This window comes from Stylophora pistillata, chromosome 7, assembly GCF_964205215.1.
Source record: "Stylophora pistillata chromosome 7, jaStyPist1.2, whole genome shotgun sequence".
In the NCBI taxonomy this organism is placed as follows: domain Eukaryota; kingdom Metazoa; phylum Cnidaria; class Anthozoa; order Scleractinia; family Pocilloporidae; genus Stylophora; species Stylophora pistillata.
The window spans coordinates 27899879-27917306 of NC_142525.1; the positions used below are offsets into that span (position 1 = coordinate 27899879).

Consider the following 17428-nt stretch of genomic DNA (forward strand, 5'->3'; position numbering starts at 1 on the left):
AAGATGCGTCACGATGAAATTTATGTGCTCTCATAAGGCTCTGTAATATTCTTACGATTGTAACTCGTTAGCAGTTAACTGGCGGTCAATTTTCTACAGCTCCTCCAATCTATAGTCTGTTAGCGACGACTGATCCCCCTCCTCCCCTAAAAAATCTATGAGAAACCCCCCATAAGAAAAATCTTCCAAACCCCCCAGGCTATAAATGACGACTTGTCCCATTGTTGGGGTAAAAAGAGAGGCATTACGCAATACACCCAGAACACTATTCATTTTTTCATTTGGGTAATTCGAGAGAAAGAGAGATTCTCATTTTCTATTTATTTACATCGTGGTTTAAAAATTAGGTTTAGTTTTTCATTAGCTACGTCAAGAGGGACGTCACTTGATCTGGGGTGCGAGGCACCAAAGTTTTAACATCCGGGTATTTGTTACTGTCGTTCACAATGGCGTCGTAGAGCGTCTTGTACATTGTACAAACGGCATCCACCGCTCGCTTGTGGACGGTATCGCTACAAAAGAACGTAGAAGCATCATTTATAAACGTAAAGAGAAGGAGGAGAAAAGCAACACTACAATCCTAGTCAAAAGTTGTTGAAATGCATTCGCTATTATGTCCGCCTCTCAGATCTTTTCATTTCCATCAAAAAAAGTGCGAATAGTTCTGGTAAGTAGTCAGGGTCCCTTTTACTACTTTTTGTGTTTAAGATGGCTTGGACTGGAGAGCTGGTTTCTGTGCTTAGTTGCAAGGACTTTGTCCCTAGCGTGTGTTAGTCTTTCTGGTTAACTTTTGTACAAATAAGAAGAAATTAAAAACCAAAGATGGTGGCTATTGCTCAAGCGCTTTTTGGTTGAGAATCGAAAAACTTTAACCAAGGGAATCACATAAGCCAATCAGAAAATGGGTAAATAATTCAAGGGGCAGATCAGAACTATAAGCAACGAATTAAAGCTGACTCAAACGTAGTAAACTGAGAGTAAAAAATCGCGATTGTTCTGTGTTAATTTTAGTAAAGTAAAACCAACGTAAAACCAACGTAATACCCCTTTTACATTCAACACTCAAATGACAAATGGTCTAAAAAAATTCACGAGCACAAAGAAACAATGACTTAAAAACTTACCGTAGTCTTGTCGTTCTCAAAAGATTGCACTGAGGCATAACTAGACTATCGGGACACGAGAGATACTTATCGAATTTGGCCTGTGATGGAAGTAAAAAAAATATAAAGTAAAGTAATTTTCTACTAACGCAACAAGATGTTCTTTGGGAAAAGTGACCTTTCCGACAAAGAAAAAAGCAGAATCCAAAACAAGAATCGAAGGACACTTCATTTGCAAAAATACGTCGTACTCCACTGAAGTTTATTTTATGTGTAAAGTATTATTACAGGTACTTTATCTTGAACGCAACTTTTTTTTTATATCAGCGCCCTTTGTAAGAAGACGAAGAACATCTTAACAATGAAACGAAAATGTTACACACCATGGCGTCTTTAACACTCTGCGGATCCATTCCATGAAGCGAGGACAGTGCCACCTTGAGAAAAAACACAAACAAAGCAGTGCCAGATGGTTCAAAATAAAGTTGCATGATTAAATTCAACATGGCACCAATATTCCAAACACTTCAGCAGACCAATTGCTTACCTTCTGACCGCGGTTCTCCTGGTAAACAGTGTACAAATTACCAACACCAGAACGACTAAGAATGAATGATGCTTGCTCACTGATTAACGTATCTAGGTGTGCTTCCGTCTACGAAAAAAAAAATTGGAAAAAGGTTTCTAACTTTAGACAATTGACATTTAACTGCAAGATTTTGGGAGACCAAAAAAGTTCGACAGTTCTTCAAGACTGGTAGGCTGGATGGGAGCTTTTTTTCCTACTAAGTCTTATCAACATTTCGCCAATATCATCAAATAAGCGTAAAATCTCGCATTTGACCGCTCCTTAAAAATTTGAAATTTTGCGGAATATCAAAACGTCCTCGCCATTTGTTGTATCTATTTCGCACCAAGAGTTTTCCTGATTGACAAGGCCACGTGACAGTGTCATGAAAGAGCCGCAGCAAAGCAAAACTTCAACTGCCCCTCCCTCCTTCTCTTTCGTCTCTCTACTCCTGTATTAAGAGTGCCAGTTTTGTACTCTTCGCAGCCTAACTTTGCTTAAAATTCCAAGACGGCGGCCTCACGTTTAGTGGCTCTGTTCAAACTCTTAACTGTCTAAATCCTTCCACACACTTTCTCACCTGACCCGCTAGCATTTCGATGTGTTTATCAGTAAATTCGTAAACCGCCAACGTGCTCTGTATCTGATGAATGCAGTTTATCATGTAAGCAGCCATGTCTGACGCGTTCAGATGGCTGGCCGACATGGAACACATCTGGATGAGTGGGTCGACCAAACAGGAGATAATCTACGGGTAGAACAAAAACAAGGCCAGGTTAGGCAATTTGCAATTGATTTTATAACATAACCAAAGTAAAGCGCGCGCTCTGATTGGTCAATTTAGCGTCCCCCATTTGCCCATGGGTGTACGCTGCTGACGTGAGCAAATGCAAAGACTATTTTCCCGCGCGCGCTTGTTTTTTCTGGTCGCGTAAGATTTGTTAAATAAAAGGGAACTCTTTAGCTACAATGTATCAATGTTGTGTTATAAAACAAATGGTAAACACCACAGCGTACACTATTGAGTTATGGATGCACTTGGGAGGTTTGCTAAGCACTCAAGAAGCTAGAGTCGCTCTCGGCTATCGCCTCGAGCGACTCTTACGCTTCTTTCGTGCTTAGCAACCTCCCGCGTGCATCCATAACTCAATAGTGTACGGTGTGGTGTTTACCATTTGTTAATTGGAGAGTAGTCCGGAATTACTTTAGTTTGCTTTACTTCGCTACATAATTGGTCCAGAAAACTCGTGTCACTTTCTGAAACAATCGGATTTAAACCTAATAACCAGTCGCTGTTTGGTCACGCGCGTTTTCCCGCGCTACAAGCCGTTTTGCTGGTGTTTACTTTAAATAATTTTCATTGGCTACTCGTGCTGTCTTCTTTTCATCTGACTGGCTAATGTGATTACTTTAGTTTAAGATTTAAGCACTCAATTGAAATGCGCTCCAACCCACAAAGTATAAATTACCTGGTTACCCAGACATGATTCCTTGATTTTCTCAGGATAAAAATTTGCTGACCAAACTTTAACAATAGAAACCCGTATGCACTCTCCAATCACAACTTTCTTTCCACCCCGTAACATATTTTTTAAAAACAACTTCCAACAAGCCACGTTTATCACACGCCCCATTTTTACCGCTCTCCTTATCTTTCGCTAAAGAAATATCACTCAAAAAAAACAAAAAAACAAAAAAACAAAAAATTTAAAAGTCAGGCGATGAGGGAGCTTGAAACGTCATGCACGTCGAATTCATCACAAAAAAGTATTTGTCTGGCAATTGCTCTTAACCTACCCTCGCATAATCAGCTTGTCTGGCGTCCAGTGGAATAACAGAAGCATCGTGACAGGTAAGGACGTCTCTAAGTAAACTCATCGTTTCTCTTAACGATTCTGTGGGACTGAGATCTGGGGGAGGAAGTTCAATCTAGAAAGATGTTGAACAAGCAGCAAAATAAATTGATAAGATGGAGATTGATATTAGTAAAATAAAAGCAAGCGTAGACGCAAAGAATCAAAAAGTCAAAGAAGCAAAGGAGCAAAAAGGAAAATAAGCAGAAAAGAAAAGAGGCGAGGAGGCAAAGAGGCGAACAAATGATGATCTGACTTCATATTTCAATTAAGATCGGGGAAGCTGGGCGAGAAAAAAGTCTTTGGGATACGCCGCAGCGACGATTCGTATCGTTGGGAATGGAGACCTAAGTTCCTGGAAACGAAATTCGCCACCGTAACAAGTCGAGCTAAGTCGAACTGGTTTAAATTTGTGGGAAAATGGTAGCAAAAATAAGTGTCAGGCACTAGTTTAGGAAACAGTGCACACAACTCGGTTTCCCGTACAGACTGCTCCGGCCTTTACTAGTCTCCTTGGCAGCTGTTCTTTGGAATGTCACACACCTTTCTCCACAGGAAAAAAAGCTTCTTTAAGGGCACGAGCGTTGCGTGACAACCCAGAGAATGGCTAAGAAGGGTACCGAGGCTTAACCAATAAAGTAACACCCCTGTCACTCACCTTTTCTAGCAGTTTGCTTGCGTGACAGTTCAAGCTGTTGTAGAACATCTTCAAGGCTAGAGCATTCATGTCAAGAATCGTTACTGTTACCGAGGCATCTTCATCAATAAGGCTCCTGAAGGGCAAAAGGAGTTAACCCTTTAAACCCTAACATCAGTATGCATATTCTCTATACTGTTCTCTATCCATTTCCTATGGTGCTGACAAGGAGAATTTGTTTAACAATCAAGAGCTTTATGCAGTAAATGGTTTGAACCCGGGGGTAACATGCGAAGGTGTAGTGTGATCGTCCGGGTGAGTGTAGTCCTGAGAAGGACTGTTGTCGGTGGTAGTGACTGACGTTTCGACAACAGTCCTTCTCAGGACTACACTCACCCGGACGATCACACTACACCTTCACAATCAAGAGCTCTCTTAGTTGGTGATCATTTCCTTCGTTCTCCTGACCTTTACGTGTGACTTGCGGGGTGATATTGTAAGGAGAAATTAGATGCTGGTCAGAAATTTGATGCTGGTCACTCTTAAGGGTCAAAGGATTAACCGGTTTCTTAGCTTCTATTTTCCTGTTTTAGACGTCACGGTGAAATAGACATAAGAGATATTCTCGCACCTCGAATAGTCCTTTTTACAGTTGTGGGCTTGGTGGCCAAGCCTTTGAACAGGAGTGAGGCTAAGGGTGACCCTGTTGTATTTGAAAAGCAGCAACATCTCTATCTTAACAAGGTCACAGTTAGCCTCACTCCTGTTCAAAGGCTTGGCCACCAAGCCCACAACTGTAAAAAGGACTATTCTTTCACATTCTTGGTATCAAAAGTTTCTATTATAACCCACTTTGCTGAGGACAACTCTCCCGTCAGTCCCACGAGGTGTGGGGGCAATTCTGCCACGACTAAACGGGTCTCCAATTATTCGCTTCCGTCACATTTCGATCAAACTATTCTGTTTTACCTCGAAAACTGGGCTGTTCATGAGCAATATTTGAAGAGTGTCATGTAGTAACATACGATCTGCATCTCACCCTATCGTTGTGCCATAAAATTTTAGAATATTTGCTAAACTGAACAGCATCACAGCGCCCGGCTCTGACACAATGACCTGCTCCACTCGTACCTACGATAATCAAACATACATCAACAAAAAACAACCACAGAATTCATTTATTTTAGCAATTAAAATACACATCTAACAATCCCTACCCACAAAATAGCGAAGCTAATCGAGAAGGGAGGGAACAACCATACATCAACAGACGGTCTTACATTAAAACAAACAAACGCACAGACATTTTAAGCTACAATAGACGACAATTTACTGCAGGAATAATGGTATCAGCCTGCTTAAAGAGATGTGAAACTGAAGAAAGTTCACGTTTAAAGACTTGAGTAAAGCTAGGGGGGGTTTGGGCACCACTAATGAGATCCAGACTCCTCGCCGACCTTTCGTTGACTAGCTTTGGCTCTAGATCTCACACTTTTTCGTGAGCACTGAAAGACTGACGTGTCGCAGCGCTAATGTGGGCCTGCTCGATGGCTAAACTAAGATTCTTCAAATTGATGAAGCAGCTTACCTTAAAAGGTCTACAAACCCCTTCTGTTATGTGACTAAGAATTTCTTTTTGTACGTTATCACCTGCTGCAAAGGTAAAGTGAAACAATTCATTTAACAAAATTAACGAATGAGACAAGACGAATATTTCCCACTCCATTGTGGCTGTCTGTTAGTATTTATTTTTTAACAGTTATCCACCGCAGTGAAAGTGAATATTGATGGATATTTACCAAACTGCAAGGTATATATATATCTTATTAACCAAGCGCAAGGGCCGTACTGGGAGAATATCGGCCCGAGGTCTTGACAGTACGCACCGAGCGCAGCGAGGTCCGTACAAAAAAGACCGAGGGCCGATATTCTTCCAGTACGGTCCCGAGCAAGCTTGGTTAATAAGAGATTTATTACACGACTGAAGTTCAAAGGAACACAAGTGCGGTATCATTCGGGACCATTCGGGACAGTGCCCGGTCCAATACTGAGAGAATATTGACCGGCAATAGAGCATTTTGATTGGTTGATTTTAGTTATTGGCCCTCTGACTTCTCGAGTCGTGTAATAAATTCAGGTATTCAATTCTCTGCACAAGTAAATGAAACAAAACTAAAATCAAATCAAAATCAAACATACTTGATGATGAGTTTCTTAGTAAACTATGAAGAAGTTCCTTTTCTGACGCTATTGCCTGGTGAAGCCACGCCAACATATCACCCACATATCTGTAAAAAATTCAAAACGATAGTACCGTGATAACAATATGCATAACCCAAATTCTTAAGGTTGAGTCTTAGAAGCCAAAATGACCCAAAATTTTCCATGCTTATTCTCAGTTTTTGCAGCAAGAAGCAACTAGAAGTTACTCTTGTAAGGTACAAGGATCCAAACAGTGTTCCTGTTGGAGCCGTTCAAGCTGTGCAGTCAGATGTAGTTTTGCTCGGACAGGACCCAACATCCTTTAAGTCATATCTCAATAAATCCCACCCCCTTTCCTCATAAATAAGTGTATTTACCATGCTTTCAGAGGGCATTTCCGAATTACTTTTGGACCATTTTTATAAAAGAGGCATGGTGCTCAACCATTTGTGCGAAAATAAGTTTAAGATGTATGCAAATGAAAATTTACCAGGACTCACTTGGAAAGAGGCCGAAGGTAGTTTGGAAATGGTCTATTAAATATGCAGCCTTGAACTTACTGCAGGAAAAGTGCTAAAGGTGTATTTAAACCCCTAACTTCTCTCGCAATCAAATTTGTATTTACAAGCGTAAACAACCAGACAAAATGTCTGGCCAGTAAAGGAGTTTACCAGACAAAACTTATATTTAACTGGATATTGCCTGTAGACCTGCTGTTATTTTGAGCCTGGTGGTCCATCACAGGTTACTCACCACCCCCCCCCCTCCCAGCAATTTTTTGGGTTTCCCTAACATCCTTCCCCTCTAGAGAGAGGAGCAGCAACCAGATCACTCTCTCTCACAGAAATTGTCAACCACTGATAACATAGAATCACAATGAAATAATAAATAATTGCATTTGTATTTGTATTAATTTTATAGATTCATACAGTGTAGAGGCGAGAGAACAATAGGACATGTAGTCCCCTGCTAGGTTCATCCGCCTAAACCAACCCCAACCCACCCATCCCACCCCAGGGGAGGACATCCATCACACAGTAATCTCGTGTGTGGGTAATTAACGTCTCCTACCCCAACCCTGCAAGAGATGGGACCTCCATTTATTCGTCCCTATCTGAGAAGATTAGAATATCTAACCATTTCTTGATGTTGTAGAAAGGTAGCATATTCTTCTCAATTATTTTAAGACCTTGAGTGTTGGTCCAGTGGGGTCTCGAACCCTCAACCTCCCGCACAACAGTCCAGTGCTCTATCCATAAATATATAAAATAACAACATTCATTTCAAAGCTATGAGGTTATGCCTACAGTGCAATCCAATAGCAATAAAGTAACATTATCCCACGCACAATTCAGTGTGTAGATGTTACTTTCTGTATCAAGCTTTTAATGTTTACAGTACATCTTAGAACTAGTGTTACTGAGTACACATAGACCATTTTTTTTTCTGAAGACCTACAACACTCTAAGATTTTCCTACCTAACTGGATCATGTGAATGTAATTCAATTGGTCTAGGAGTTCCACCAGGTCCTAAAAGGTAAACACGGGCAAAATGTCACATATCAGGAAGCTGTGGTTCAAACATTTTATGTTATTGTGTACAGACAATAATTATTATTGTACAGACAACCCCACTAGTATAAATTCTTTTTTCTCTGCAAGAATCCAAGCTGACATCTTCATGGTACTTTATCCCCTTAAAGTGTTGATTTTTTTTTTTTTTAAATATGCCACCTGCTCTGAGCCCCATGATTTTTCCTGTTATTTCTTTCGTTTCGTAATTGCAGTGTAATCTTATCAACATTGTAAGTAAAAACTTAATAAAGAAGAAGTCAATAATCTGTGGCATGTTTGTCTTTAAATTTTTCCACCCTCAGTCTCAAAATCTGCCATTCTGTTCGTGATTCAATCTATTTAAAAAGATCCTCAAAATCAGTTGACTTAGTCAAACAGTACAAGAAAACATGCCTCCTCTTGTGAGTGCATCAATGAAGCATCTCACCACAGCAGTTCTTCTGGCTGTGCCATATTCATCTAAAGTATACCTATGGAAAGTAAGGAATAGGCAAATTAATGACAACTGGGAAGATGCATATTCCCACAATCAGAATGTTTTGGGAAAAACAAAGAAATAATATTAAGAAATGAACATTCAAAGCAGTACAGTGTTCATCTCCTACATGTAGCACATACAGGTAACAGTTTGTGGAAATTGATTAAATTAAAGTTTAACAGGAAGGGGAGGAGGGGTAGTTGGGGGATTGCACAGTGATTCTTTACCCACCAGGGAGGGAGTGGGGGTTGCAAACTTATTCTTCACCCACCAGGGAGGGCAAGTGGGGTGGCACAGTGATTCTTTACCCACCAGGGAGGAAGTGGGGGTTGCAAACTTATTCTTCACCCACCAGGGAGGGCAAGTGGGGTGGCACAGCGATTCTTTACCCACCAGGGAGGGAGTGGGGGTTGCAAACTTATTCTTCACCCACCAGGGAGGGCAAGTGGGGTGGCAGAGTGATTCTTTACCCACCAGCAAAAAATTGAAAAAAAAAAGGAGCCTTTTTCTTTCTCATTGCATAATCTTGTTCATATGCAATAGGTCTGAGAAGCAAAAAAAATTAACGGAAATAATATTGTATTTACTAACTTAAACAACACAGGCCTGTCCTGAAGAGCAACCATTGCTCTGCTTAGCGTGTTAGATATGTCGGGAAGGTCTCCTGTTAAGCCTCTGCATTCATCTGCAAGTTGAAGAAATGTAACCTGGTGAGAAACTGTTCTTCTTTGACTGATTTAAATCACAGCTTCTATGGTGTAGCAATTGTGAGACAGAAAGAGGTGTACTTGAACGAGGCATCCATGTCATTAAAGAAATGCAAGCCTTGTCATGTTCAAATTTCAGGAGCTCTGAGTTTTAACATGAAACCAAGTCAATATAATGCGTGTACAAGTGTAGTTTCACCCATGTGAACTTTGGGGATCCAAGAAGGTTTGCAAGGGAATTACTATGAAGGGTGCTTTTGCCAATTTGCTTTCCTCCTTTTTTTTTCCATCCATCCCTCTCAATTTTTGTGTAGGTATTCATATCAAACCACAGTATATTGGTTTTGTGTTGACAGGTACATGTACTTGGAGAAAGGCTGTGGCTAAGTTGTCATGGTGACTTCCTCGCAGTTAAAGAAGCTGCTGCCTTCCACTGTTACTAAATTTTGCAGCCTACAGTACCTTCCAATACTATTATAAAATTTGAACCCTTTAACCCCTTCGAGTGACCGGCATTTTGGAAGATTAAAGGAAATGATCACCAAGAAGCTCTTGATTGTTGAACAAATTCTCTTCATCAGCACATTAGGAAACACATAGAGAACAGTATGGAGAATTTGTATACTGATGATAGGGTGTTAAGATTAGGAATAGAGGGAAAGGGAAAGGCAGAGACCACATGTTGAAGCCTGGGATCATCATCATAATTGATATGATGCCTACATTCACATGGACCGTCATTCTACCTTGACTCCACCTGTAAAGCTTCTCGTAGCTTGACTCCAGATGTAATGCCATGGCTTCCATGATCTGCAAACTGGAAAACATAGGTTATTTTTTATCAAAAGTCTTTCCAACTCTGCTGATATTACAAAAAGTTACATAGGTGTCTCCAGCATAAAGGATCAGTTATTAAAGATAGTTACCCAGCTGTTTGTTGTTTTGTCCTCAACAGAAGTTTGCAGTCATTGTGAATTTCTTTAACCCGTGAGAGTGCTTCGAAAAATGTCTGGGAAAAAAAAAAAAAACAAATTTTGAACAATTACAATTTCACATAAACATTTAGTAACTTCTATAATTTACACAAACTACACAAGATGATGATGTTAAAGACCTCAGAAATAGGACCATTCCTTGTTCCTTTAAGAGCTTGCACCTCATCTGGTTTTAACTGAAATCTTGAAATGAATGCATCTGCAACTGTTTCTTTCATCTGTATTCTCTGACTGAGAAATTTAGAGAGCAAAATGATATTTTAAATTTTAAACACCCCATCAAATCATAAATCAATACTACTTGCCAAATTTTAATACTTAGACGTGTACATGTTCAGTAAAACTTTTGTGAATAATTATGGATCACAATTGCTGGAATACAGTATTATAACATAACCAAAGTAAAGCGCGCACTCTGATTAGTCAATTGAGCGTCCCCCATTTGCCCATGGGTGTATGCTGCTGACGTGAGCAAAGGGAAAGACTATTTTTCCGCACGCACTTGTTTTTTTCTGGTCACGTAAGATTTGTTAAATAAAAGGGAACTCTTTAGCTACAATGTGTTAATGTTATGTTATAAAACAAATGGTAAACACCTCAGCAAACACTATTGAGTTATGAATGCACTTGGAAGGTTTGCTAAGCACTCAAGAAGCTAGAGTGGCTCTCGGCTATCGCCTCAAGCGACTCTTACGCTTCTTTCGTGCTTAGCAACCTCCCGCATGCATCCATAACTCAATAGTGTACGCTGTGGTGTTTACCATTTGTTAAAGAGTCTATTTCAGGTCCTATAAATTGACTTTATGTATAGATTTGGAGCATCACTACTTCTCCCACTTCTCTTCCCTTGAAATATACCCCAACTGATGCAGCACCATAGTTTCTTTATGAACTTACCCCATCTATCCAAGGCTTACCTTTCAGCTTGAAGTGTGGTAGTCTTGCTTATCAAGTCAGAGGTTTGGTCTCTTGCAGACTATGTAAAAAAGTTGTTTAGAATGAATCTGTGCATGTAACAGAACCTGTACTGTAGGTTGAGATCTAAATGGACCTTCAATAACTGTTCAACTCTGTCCATATTCTCATGGTAATTCCATATTAAATTTGGCTTGCCTAAAGTTGTTAATTTCAGGGAAAATAGGCTGCAATTTAGAGGTGAGTTACTCAGGCTGCCAGCTCTTATTGAAACCCCTGATCAAGCATGGCAAAAAATATAACAAGATTTCTGTCAATTTTATAAATGCATGTTTCTGTTAATGTTTTCAATAATTGTGCCTACGATATACCAGCTAACATTTACCATGATTATAAAAAGAACGCTCATTAAATCTAGCAAGCTCTGCTGACTGATCTCTGTATCCTGACCAAAATCCACTGAGACTGCCCTTCAAATGTAAACTCACCAGGCTAATGCTTATAAGACATTTAAACAACACTATTTAATCTCCACATATACTTTTGAAATTCAAAACCACTGTGTAGACACAAAGTTTAAGTGTTGATTATCAGTTTATGGTTTAGTGGCTCTGAAAGTGAATATATGGCACACAAATTGTTCAAGATTATTGTTCTATGGATTGGAGATCTTTTCATGTTATTTGCAAGCAAATTTTTGCAATCCATCGCGGCCAAAATTTCTGTTGAGAGCCACTCAAACCTTTTAACTCCCAAGATCTGATTATTAATTCTCCTCTCTAGTTGCCACACATTTCCTTGTAAATTTGTTATGAGAGTTTGGTGTTAGATCAGGATAACAACTTCTATCTGACAAGTTTGATTATTCGAAAAACCTATTTGTTGGATAATGTACGTATGTAATAGGGAGAAGTTAAATGTTAATAACTTCTGGGAGTTTAAGGGCTAGGGGAGAATTACCATTCAGATCTTGGCCATGGGAGTTAGAGATTTACATGTAGGTCTGAAGTGCAACCTACCTTAAGTCTGCTCGTCATTTCTGTACAACATCTACTCATTTGTTCAATGTCCGCATGCACAGCATCCAATTGCTGCAAAGAAAACAGTTTTATTTACCCACAGAGTAAATAATTAAATTGACTCCTTGATTACTTAATGATGACAGCCTCAAAATGATGTAAAACTTTCTGGAAATCTGCCTATAGCTGTCGCCTTGAGGCTTATACATAATTTCTTACGTGCCATAGTTCAGACTTTCTTTGCAATTGGCATCACATAAAATATATAAAATATTTGCTTGACTTACGACCTCATATATAGGTCTTTAACTTAGTTGTATGCATGAATCATCGAGTTTGTTTTCAAAGTTCACATTAGTTATGTTTTTTATTTCGTAAAAAATCAATTTCACTTCTCTAAATTAACAATATTGTAATCTCCTTGTAATTTGTATTTCCAACCTCCTTGATACATTCTAATATTGTCTGTAACCTCCCGACTCGATTAGTTTTGCTACATTCGGGTGGGTATTTTTTTCACTTTTGTATTCCTTTCTTTCTTTCTTAAATAATAACATTTCTAGTTTTAAAATGGAATAAAGTGTTATTTACAGTTATTTATTTACAGTCTACCTGTTTGACGTCTCTGAATGCACCTTCGAAGCTCTCATTAATTGCTAAGCTTCTTTTTTCAATATCTCCACGCAAATTCCGCCGAGAACGCAAACTGTTGTCCACAAAAAAAGTGGACAGGGCATTCAAGGCCTCCACCATTTCCTGCAGGATGAAAACAGATTTTGCCACATTACCACAGTTTTCCTCAAGGCAGAGAACACAAATGGGTATAGCAGTACTCATACCTTATCATTGTCCAATCTAGTCTCTAAGATCTTATTTAATTTCCTTGATAGCGGATTGTTTGATTGGGATTCGCTCCCTTCCGCCATTTTGAAATTCTACGTGGCTTTACATTTGCGCATACTTCTTCCAGAATACCGCTGGTCGACTGCTGGCGGTTTCTCCCCTTTCTTCCGTTCTTGACCCAAAGATATCCCGATTGAGCTCGTAGAATGCTGGAAAGTTGCTCTCTGGAAGGCCAAAAAGTTGCTAACAAATAGCCAAAAATCAAAATAGGTTGCTTTATAATTTCAGAATTTGCTTCCTAATTTCTTGAAATGTTTATATAAACATTAATTAGAAGCTTTATTTTTCGTTTTTCAAAATAATACGTTTAGCTTTAAGGTGGCCCAATAGATAGTTGCTCGCAAACAAGGGCGGCTTCTAACCATCCATCTCTGTACATGGAAGTAAATAAACAAAGACGTCAATTTTTTTGCCCGTCGTTTTAGCCGGTTATCCGTTTTTACTAAATAATAGGCCTGCGAGACATTTAATAAGAAATTTACATAAATCGAAGTTTTTTAAGAAATCGTTGATACGTGCTCTAAACCTACAACTTGCAAAACAATTGCTCAGAAAGAGAAAAACTGCTCGAGGTTGCTAGAACCACAAAACTTTGCTCAAAAGTTACCGAACACAATTGGGACAGGCCTATCCCCAGTCTCCTCGAAGTTCTAAATCAGGAAGAAAAATTCTAAGAGGAAGGTGAGGGTAAATTACGCGTGTGTTATATGCAAAATCATTTCAACTGAATTTGTAATACGATCTTTTCTGTTCAAAATTCAAAGAATATTTCGAATTAAATTATCACACAGGCAACGAGTTGCTAGATGGCGTTTAGGCTTGCAAGGAGCCCGCCTTGCTGAGACGCAAACTCGTCGGGTTCCGATATAAGGAAAACGGGGCTAGCGCAGCAAGTCTGTGAGTGAGCGGAGGGGAGTCTAAATATAATGTGAAAATCTTCCCGGGAAAAGTCTAGGTACGAGGCCGAGTGTGGACCAACCACAGTGGGGTTCGGTTATTTTGCGAACTTTCATTGGCCTTTCTATTTTGAAATTGTGACAAATTCCTCAACAGACCTTCAATTAAGTCTCCTCAAATTTTTTAGAATTATTAATAAGAACTTTAAGATTAATCTGTAATAGAAGGGGTGGGGGTGGGGGCCTGGGGGGAGTGACTGAGCTGAACACTCCTAAATCCTTCCTTCACACGATAACCGAAGACTTCCCTGGTGCACTTTAAATAAGTTTAAATCTCTTCCCTTATTTACCCTTCGCACCGCCCGACCATCTTAATCTACTAATGTATTTAATCTCTAAGTCATCATTTGCGTTGGCTCTGCTGGTGATTCAGGATATTAAATCTCTCAAGTCTATCTAGCCCAGGAAAAGTGCCAATAACCCATCCAATATGAGCTCCTAGGTATTAAAAATCTCGGCCAGATGATATATCGACAGCAAAGTATCTCCAACCGATTCGCCCCCCCCCCCCCCCGATTCCTCTGCCGCATCTCTCCCAATGATCTGAACGCAGTAGTTGCTTACATTGATAATCGATTGTGACCCGTGAATACTTTTCTATGTAAAAAAGGGATTATTTTAATTCCAAGCTTTTTATGTTTACAGCAAAAGGGGCAGATTCGATAAAATTTAATTAATTTCTGTCTTCTAAGCACGCTTCCTTTTTGCAGGATGCTTTGTTGACCCTGTGACCTTTGGGAGGACACCCCGCACATTTCCTTGCTGTATCAGACTTTGCAATTCTTCTACTGTCAACGGTTTTGCCTCGTTACCATGCCATGTCTGATCACTGTCATCTTCAATCGGGGGAGGTACAATTGAAATGTTGCCATGTGTAGGCTGAGGACCCGCTCCTTGTAACCCATCAATGGATATGTCTCCGGCCGACTCGTCCAGTGCCCTCTTGATATTATCCAGAGCTTTGTTTTGCAATAGTTCGTTGCATTTCTGCTCGATAATTCCAAGGTATTGCATGATGTTGTTGTCATCTACAGACGCGCCTACTCCGAGCAATTCCGTGATTGAGGAGCGATCGCACTTGATTGAGTTAAAAACGCTTTCGACCTTTGGCTTTAAGAGATTGAGCTGTCTTCTGCTTGTTTTATACTCCTTTTTCACCAGTGTCAACTCATCAGTGACTTCGGCCATTTTCTTCTCAAGCTCGTTCAAAATTTCCTTCCTACGCATATCACTCGCGACACCTCCTTTCTTGATGAGTTCGATCTCATCCTTCAAGCATTTTACATCATTTTTCAGGTTCTCGATTTCAGTGTTCATGTTGTTGACGTAATTAAACAGTGCGAAGTTTCGATCTTCGTTCTCAATAAAAGACTCCACTAGAGTGTCTGTATCTTCTATACCAGTAGCTTCCTTGATCTTATCGAAAATCTCCTCAAACTTTCTGGTTTCTTGTTGCAATCCCTTTTGCTGAGCTTCAAATTTCTTTACTGCACGAGACATCAGCTCTTTCTCTAGAATGGACGCACGATCTCTGGCTTTAGTGGTCATGAAATTCCGAAGTTTCCGATCGTGCTCAAGAATGCGCATGACGTCTTTGAATTCTGCATTGTGAACCGCCATTTCCCGGTCAGCGCGCTCGCGAAGCGACGCCATCCTGTGTTGTGCTTCGTCTCTTGCGGTGAAATGAGTCGTTGCCACTTCGGAGATACGATCTACTTCCCTATTTCCTTCATCCAGTTCAACCTGGAGACGTTTGTGAAGATCAAGAAACTTTGCTTTCTGTCCTTCGATGTCGTTGATGTGTTCCCTGAGGTTCAAATTGCCCGTCAAAGCAATGCTAAATTTCTTGGTCATCTCATCCAGCCTGTTCTCTAGTATTCGGGTCAGCTTCATATTGGCAACGTGTTTCGTCTGGTTCATATCTTTACTTCCTCCCATCTTCTTGCATTGTTGGTTGATCTTTTCTCTCATGGCAGCTACTTTTTCATCCACACCCACAATTGCCTCTTTCTCCTTCTTGAGTTCCTCCTGAACTTGCGCTTCTCGTTCTAAGAGCTCCGCAAGCTTTTTGATATTTTCTTGATCAAATCTCTCAATTTGTCTACTTCTCGCAATGTGACTCATTGTTTCTAATTCTTTGTTGTCTTTGACTAGTGCTTCGATAGCCATCTTCTGCTTGCGCACGGTATTTTCAGTCTCATCGGTGTACGTTCTTCTATCGTTGCGCAGACAACGATACTGTCGTTGCAGATTGGACAACTCCATTTGCGCTTCCAGCTGTGCTTCGAGTGGGTCAACCTTGTCTTCTTCCTTCAGGCTTGACATCTTTTCTCCGACCCTGAAAATAGACAATCCTAACTTCTTAAATTGTAGCAATGTTTGCTGAACATTTTTTTATTAATGTTGCGAAGTAACAGCAATACTGCCTTTGTGACGCATTCGTTCGACCGCGCGCTCTGATATTCTTGCGTCAATCTGTGCGTGATATCTGATTTTCATTTCCGGTCGCTTCATTTAGAAGCAAGGTGCGACAGCCAGGGATGTAAAGGAAGAAAAACCCAACATTTGCTGAGTATCGTAGTATAGCTCCTCAAAAGATTTTTTTCATTCTAGAAGTGCGAAGGGTGCTCATTGCATATGGACCGCACATTATGACGCGACAAAAACACACCAAAACGTTCTCTTCAGCTCGGCTGATGATCTGACTAACAGGTCAGATATGACTGACAGAGATCCTCAATGGGAATACGGATTTTAGTTGTTGTCCTACACTCATAAAAGTTGTTTTTTACTTTTTCATCGCGCTAAAACTCTGTAAGTACACACAGAAGCTTATAACCCCAAACTAGATCATAAGCTTCTGATACACATCGCTCCATTATCTGTAAAACGAAGGCTTTCCGTACTTGTCTACTGATAACAATATCTTGGCTCTTTTTTTCACGCTACCCTTTGCACATAACTGCGGATAAATGGTAGGGGCCAAAAACAAAAATTCGTATTGTTCGTTTACTTTCTTGGTACCCAAACGAAGCTACTTCAGAGTTCTACCTTCTTAGAAACGTATGAGAGTTGTCCTTAAAGGCAAAGAAATATCTCTGCCGTGGAAATTGTTCTCGTAGCCAATAAAAGTTACCCAAGTCACAGTGATAACACTATTTTTTCTATAGTAAGCAATCAGTCAGAGCCATGCATTATGAAGTTAGTTTTGTTTTTCGTCGTGACATATGGCTAGCGCCTAGGTAAATGAAGTCAGATCTAGGCAAGACACGCCTATGGGACCAAAAAAAAACTTTCTGAGGATCACTGCCGACAAAGTATGTCTCACGCCTTTAAAGTTCAACAGAATAAAAGCGGGTTACTGATGACTTTTTAGGGGAAAAATACCCATATCGCGCGCCTTGCTCTGCGATCAGTTAATTACAAGTTAAATGTGACGGGTTATTCACAAGTCTGAGTGGTTCCCTTGGCAGAACCCCTAGAATTAAAAAAAAATGGTGAAATTTTTCAACAAAG

At 40.0% G+C, this 17428-nt stretch overlaps 2 protein-coding genes across 2 annotated transcripts; both read right to left on the reverse strand.

Annotated features, from left to right (window-relative positions):
• Positions 1 to 262: 262 nt before the first annotated feature.
• Positions 263 to 13068, reverse strand: LOC111332543 (conserved oligomeric Golgi complex subunit 6). The gene is made up of 20 exons (XM_022937899.2): positions 12893 to 13068; positions 12666 to 12809; positions 12054 to 12125; positions 11037 to 11095; positions 10239 to 10350; positions 10051 to 10133; positions 9871 to 9941; positions 9009 to 9102; positions 8333 to 8409; positions 7843 to 7894; positions 6361 to 6449; positions 5750 to 5814; positions 5201 to 5292; positions 4183 to 4297; positions 3469 to 3600; positions 2252 to 2419; positions 1651 to 1758; positions 1487 to 1540; positions 1125 to 1204; positions 263 to 512 (listed from the first exon to the last, which is right to left on the reverse strand). The coding sequence occupies exons 1-20, from the start codon at positions 12977 to 12979 to the stop codon at positions 365 to 367; spliced, it is 1902 nt and encodes a 633-aa protein (XP_022793634.1). The 5' UTR covers positions 12980 to 13068; the 3' UTR covers positions 263 to 364.
• Positions 13069 to 14505: 1437 nt separating this feature from the next.
• Positions 14506 to 17295, reverse strand: LOC111332544 (outer dynein arm-docking complex subunit 1). The gene has a single exon (XM_022937901.2). The coding sequence runs from the start codon at positions 16235 to 16237 to the stop codon at positions 14600 to 14602; it is 1638 nt and encodes a 545-aa protein (XP_022793636.1). The 5' UTR covers positions 16238 to 17295; the 3' UTR covers positions 14506 to 14599.
• Positions 17296 to 17428: the final 133 nt, after the last annotated feature.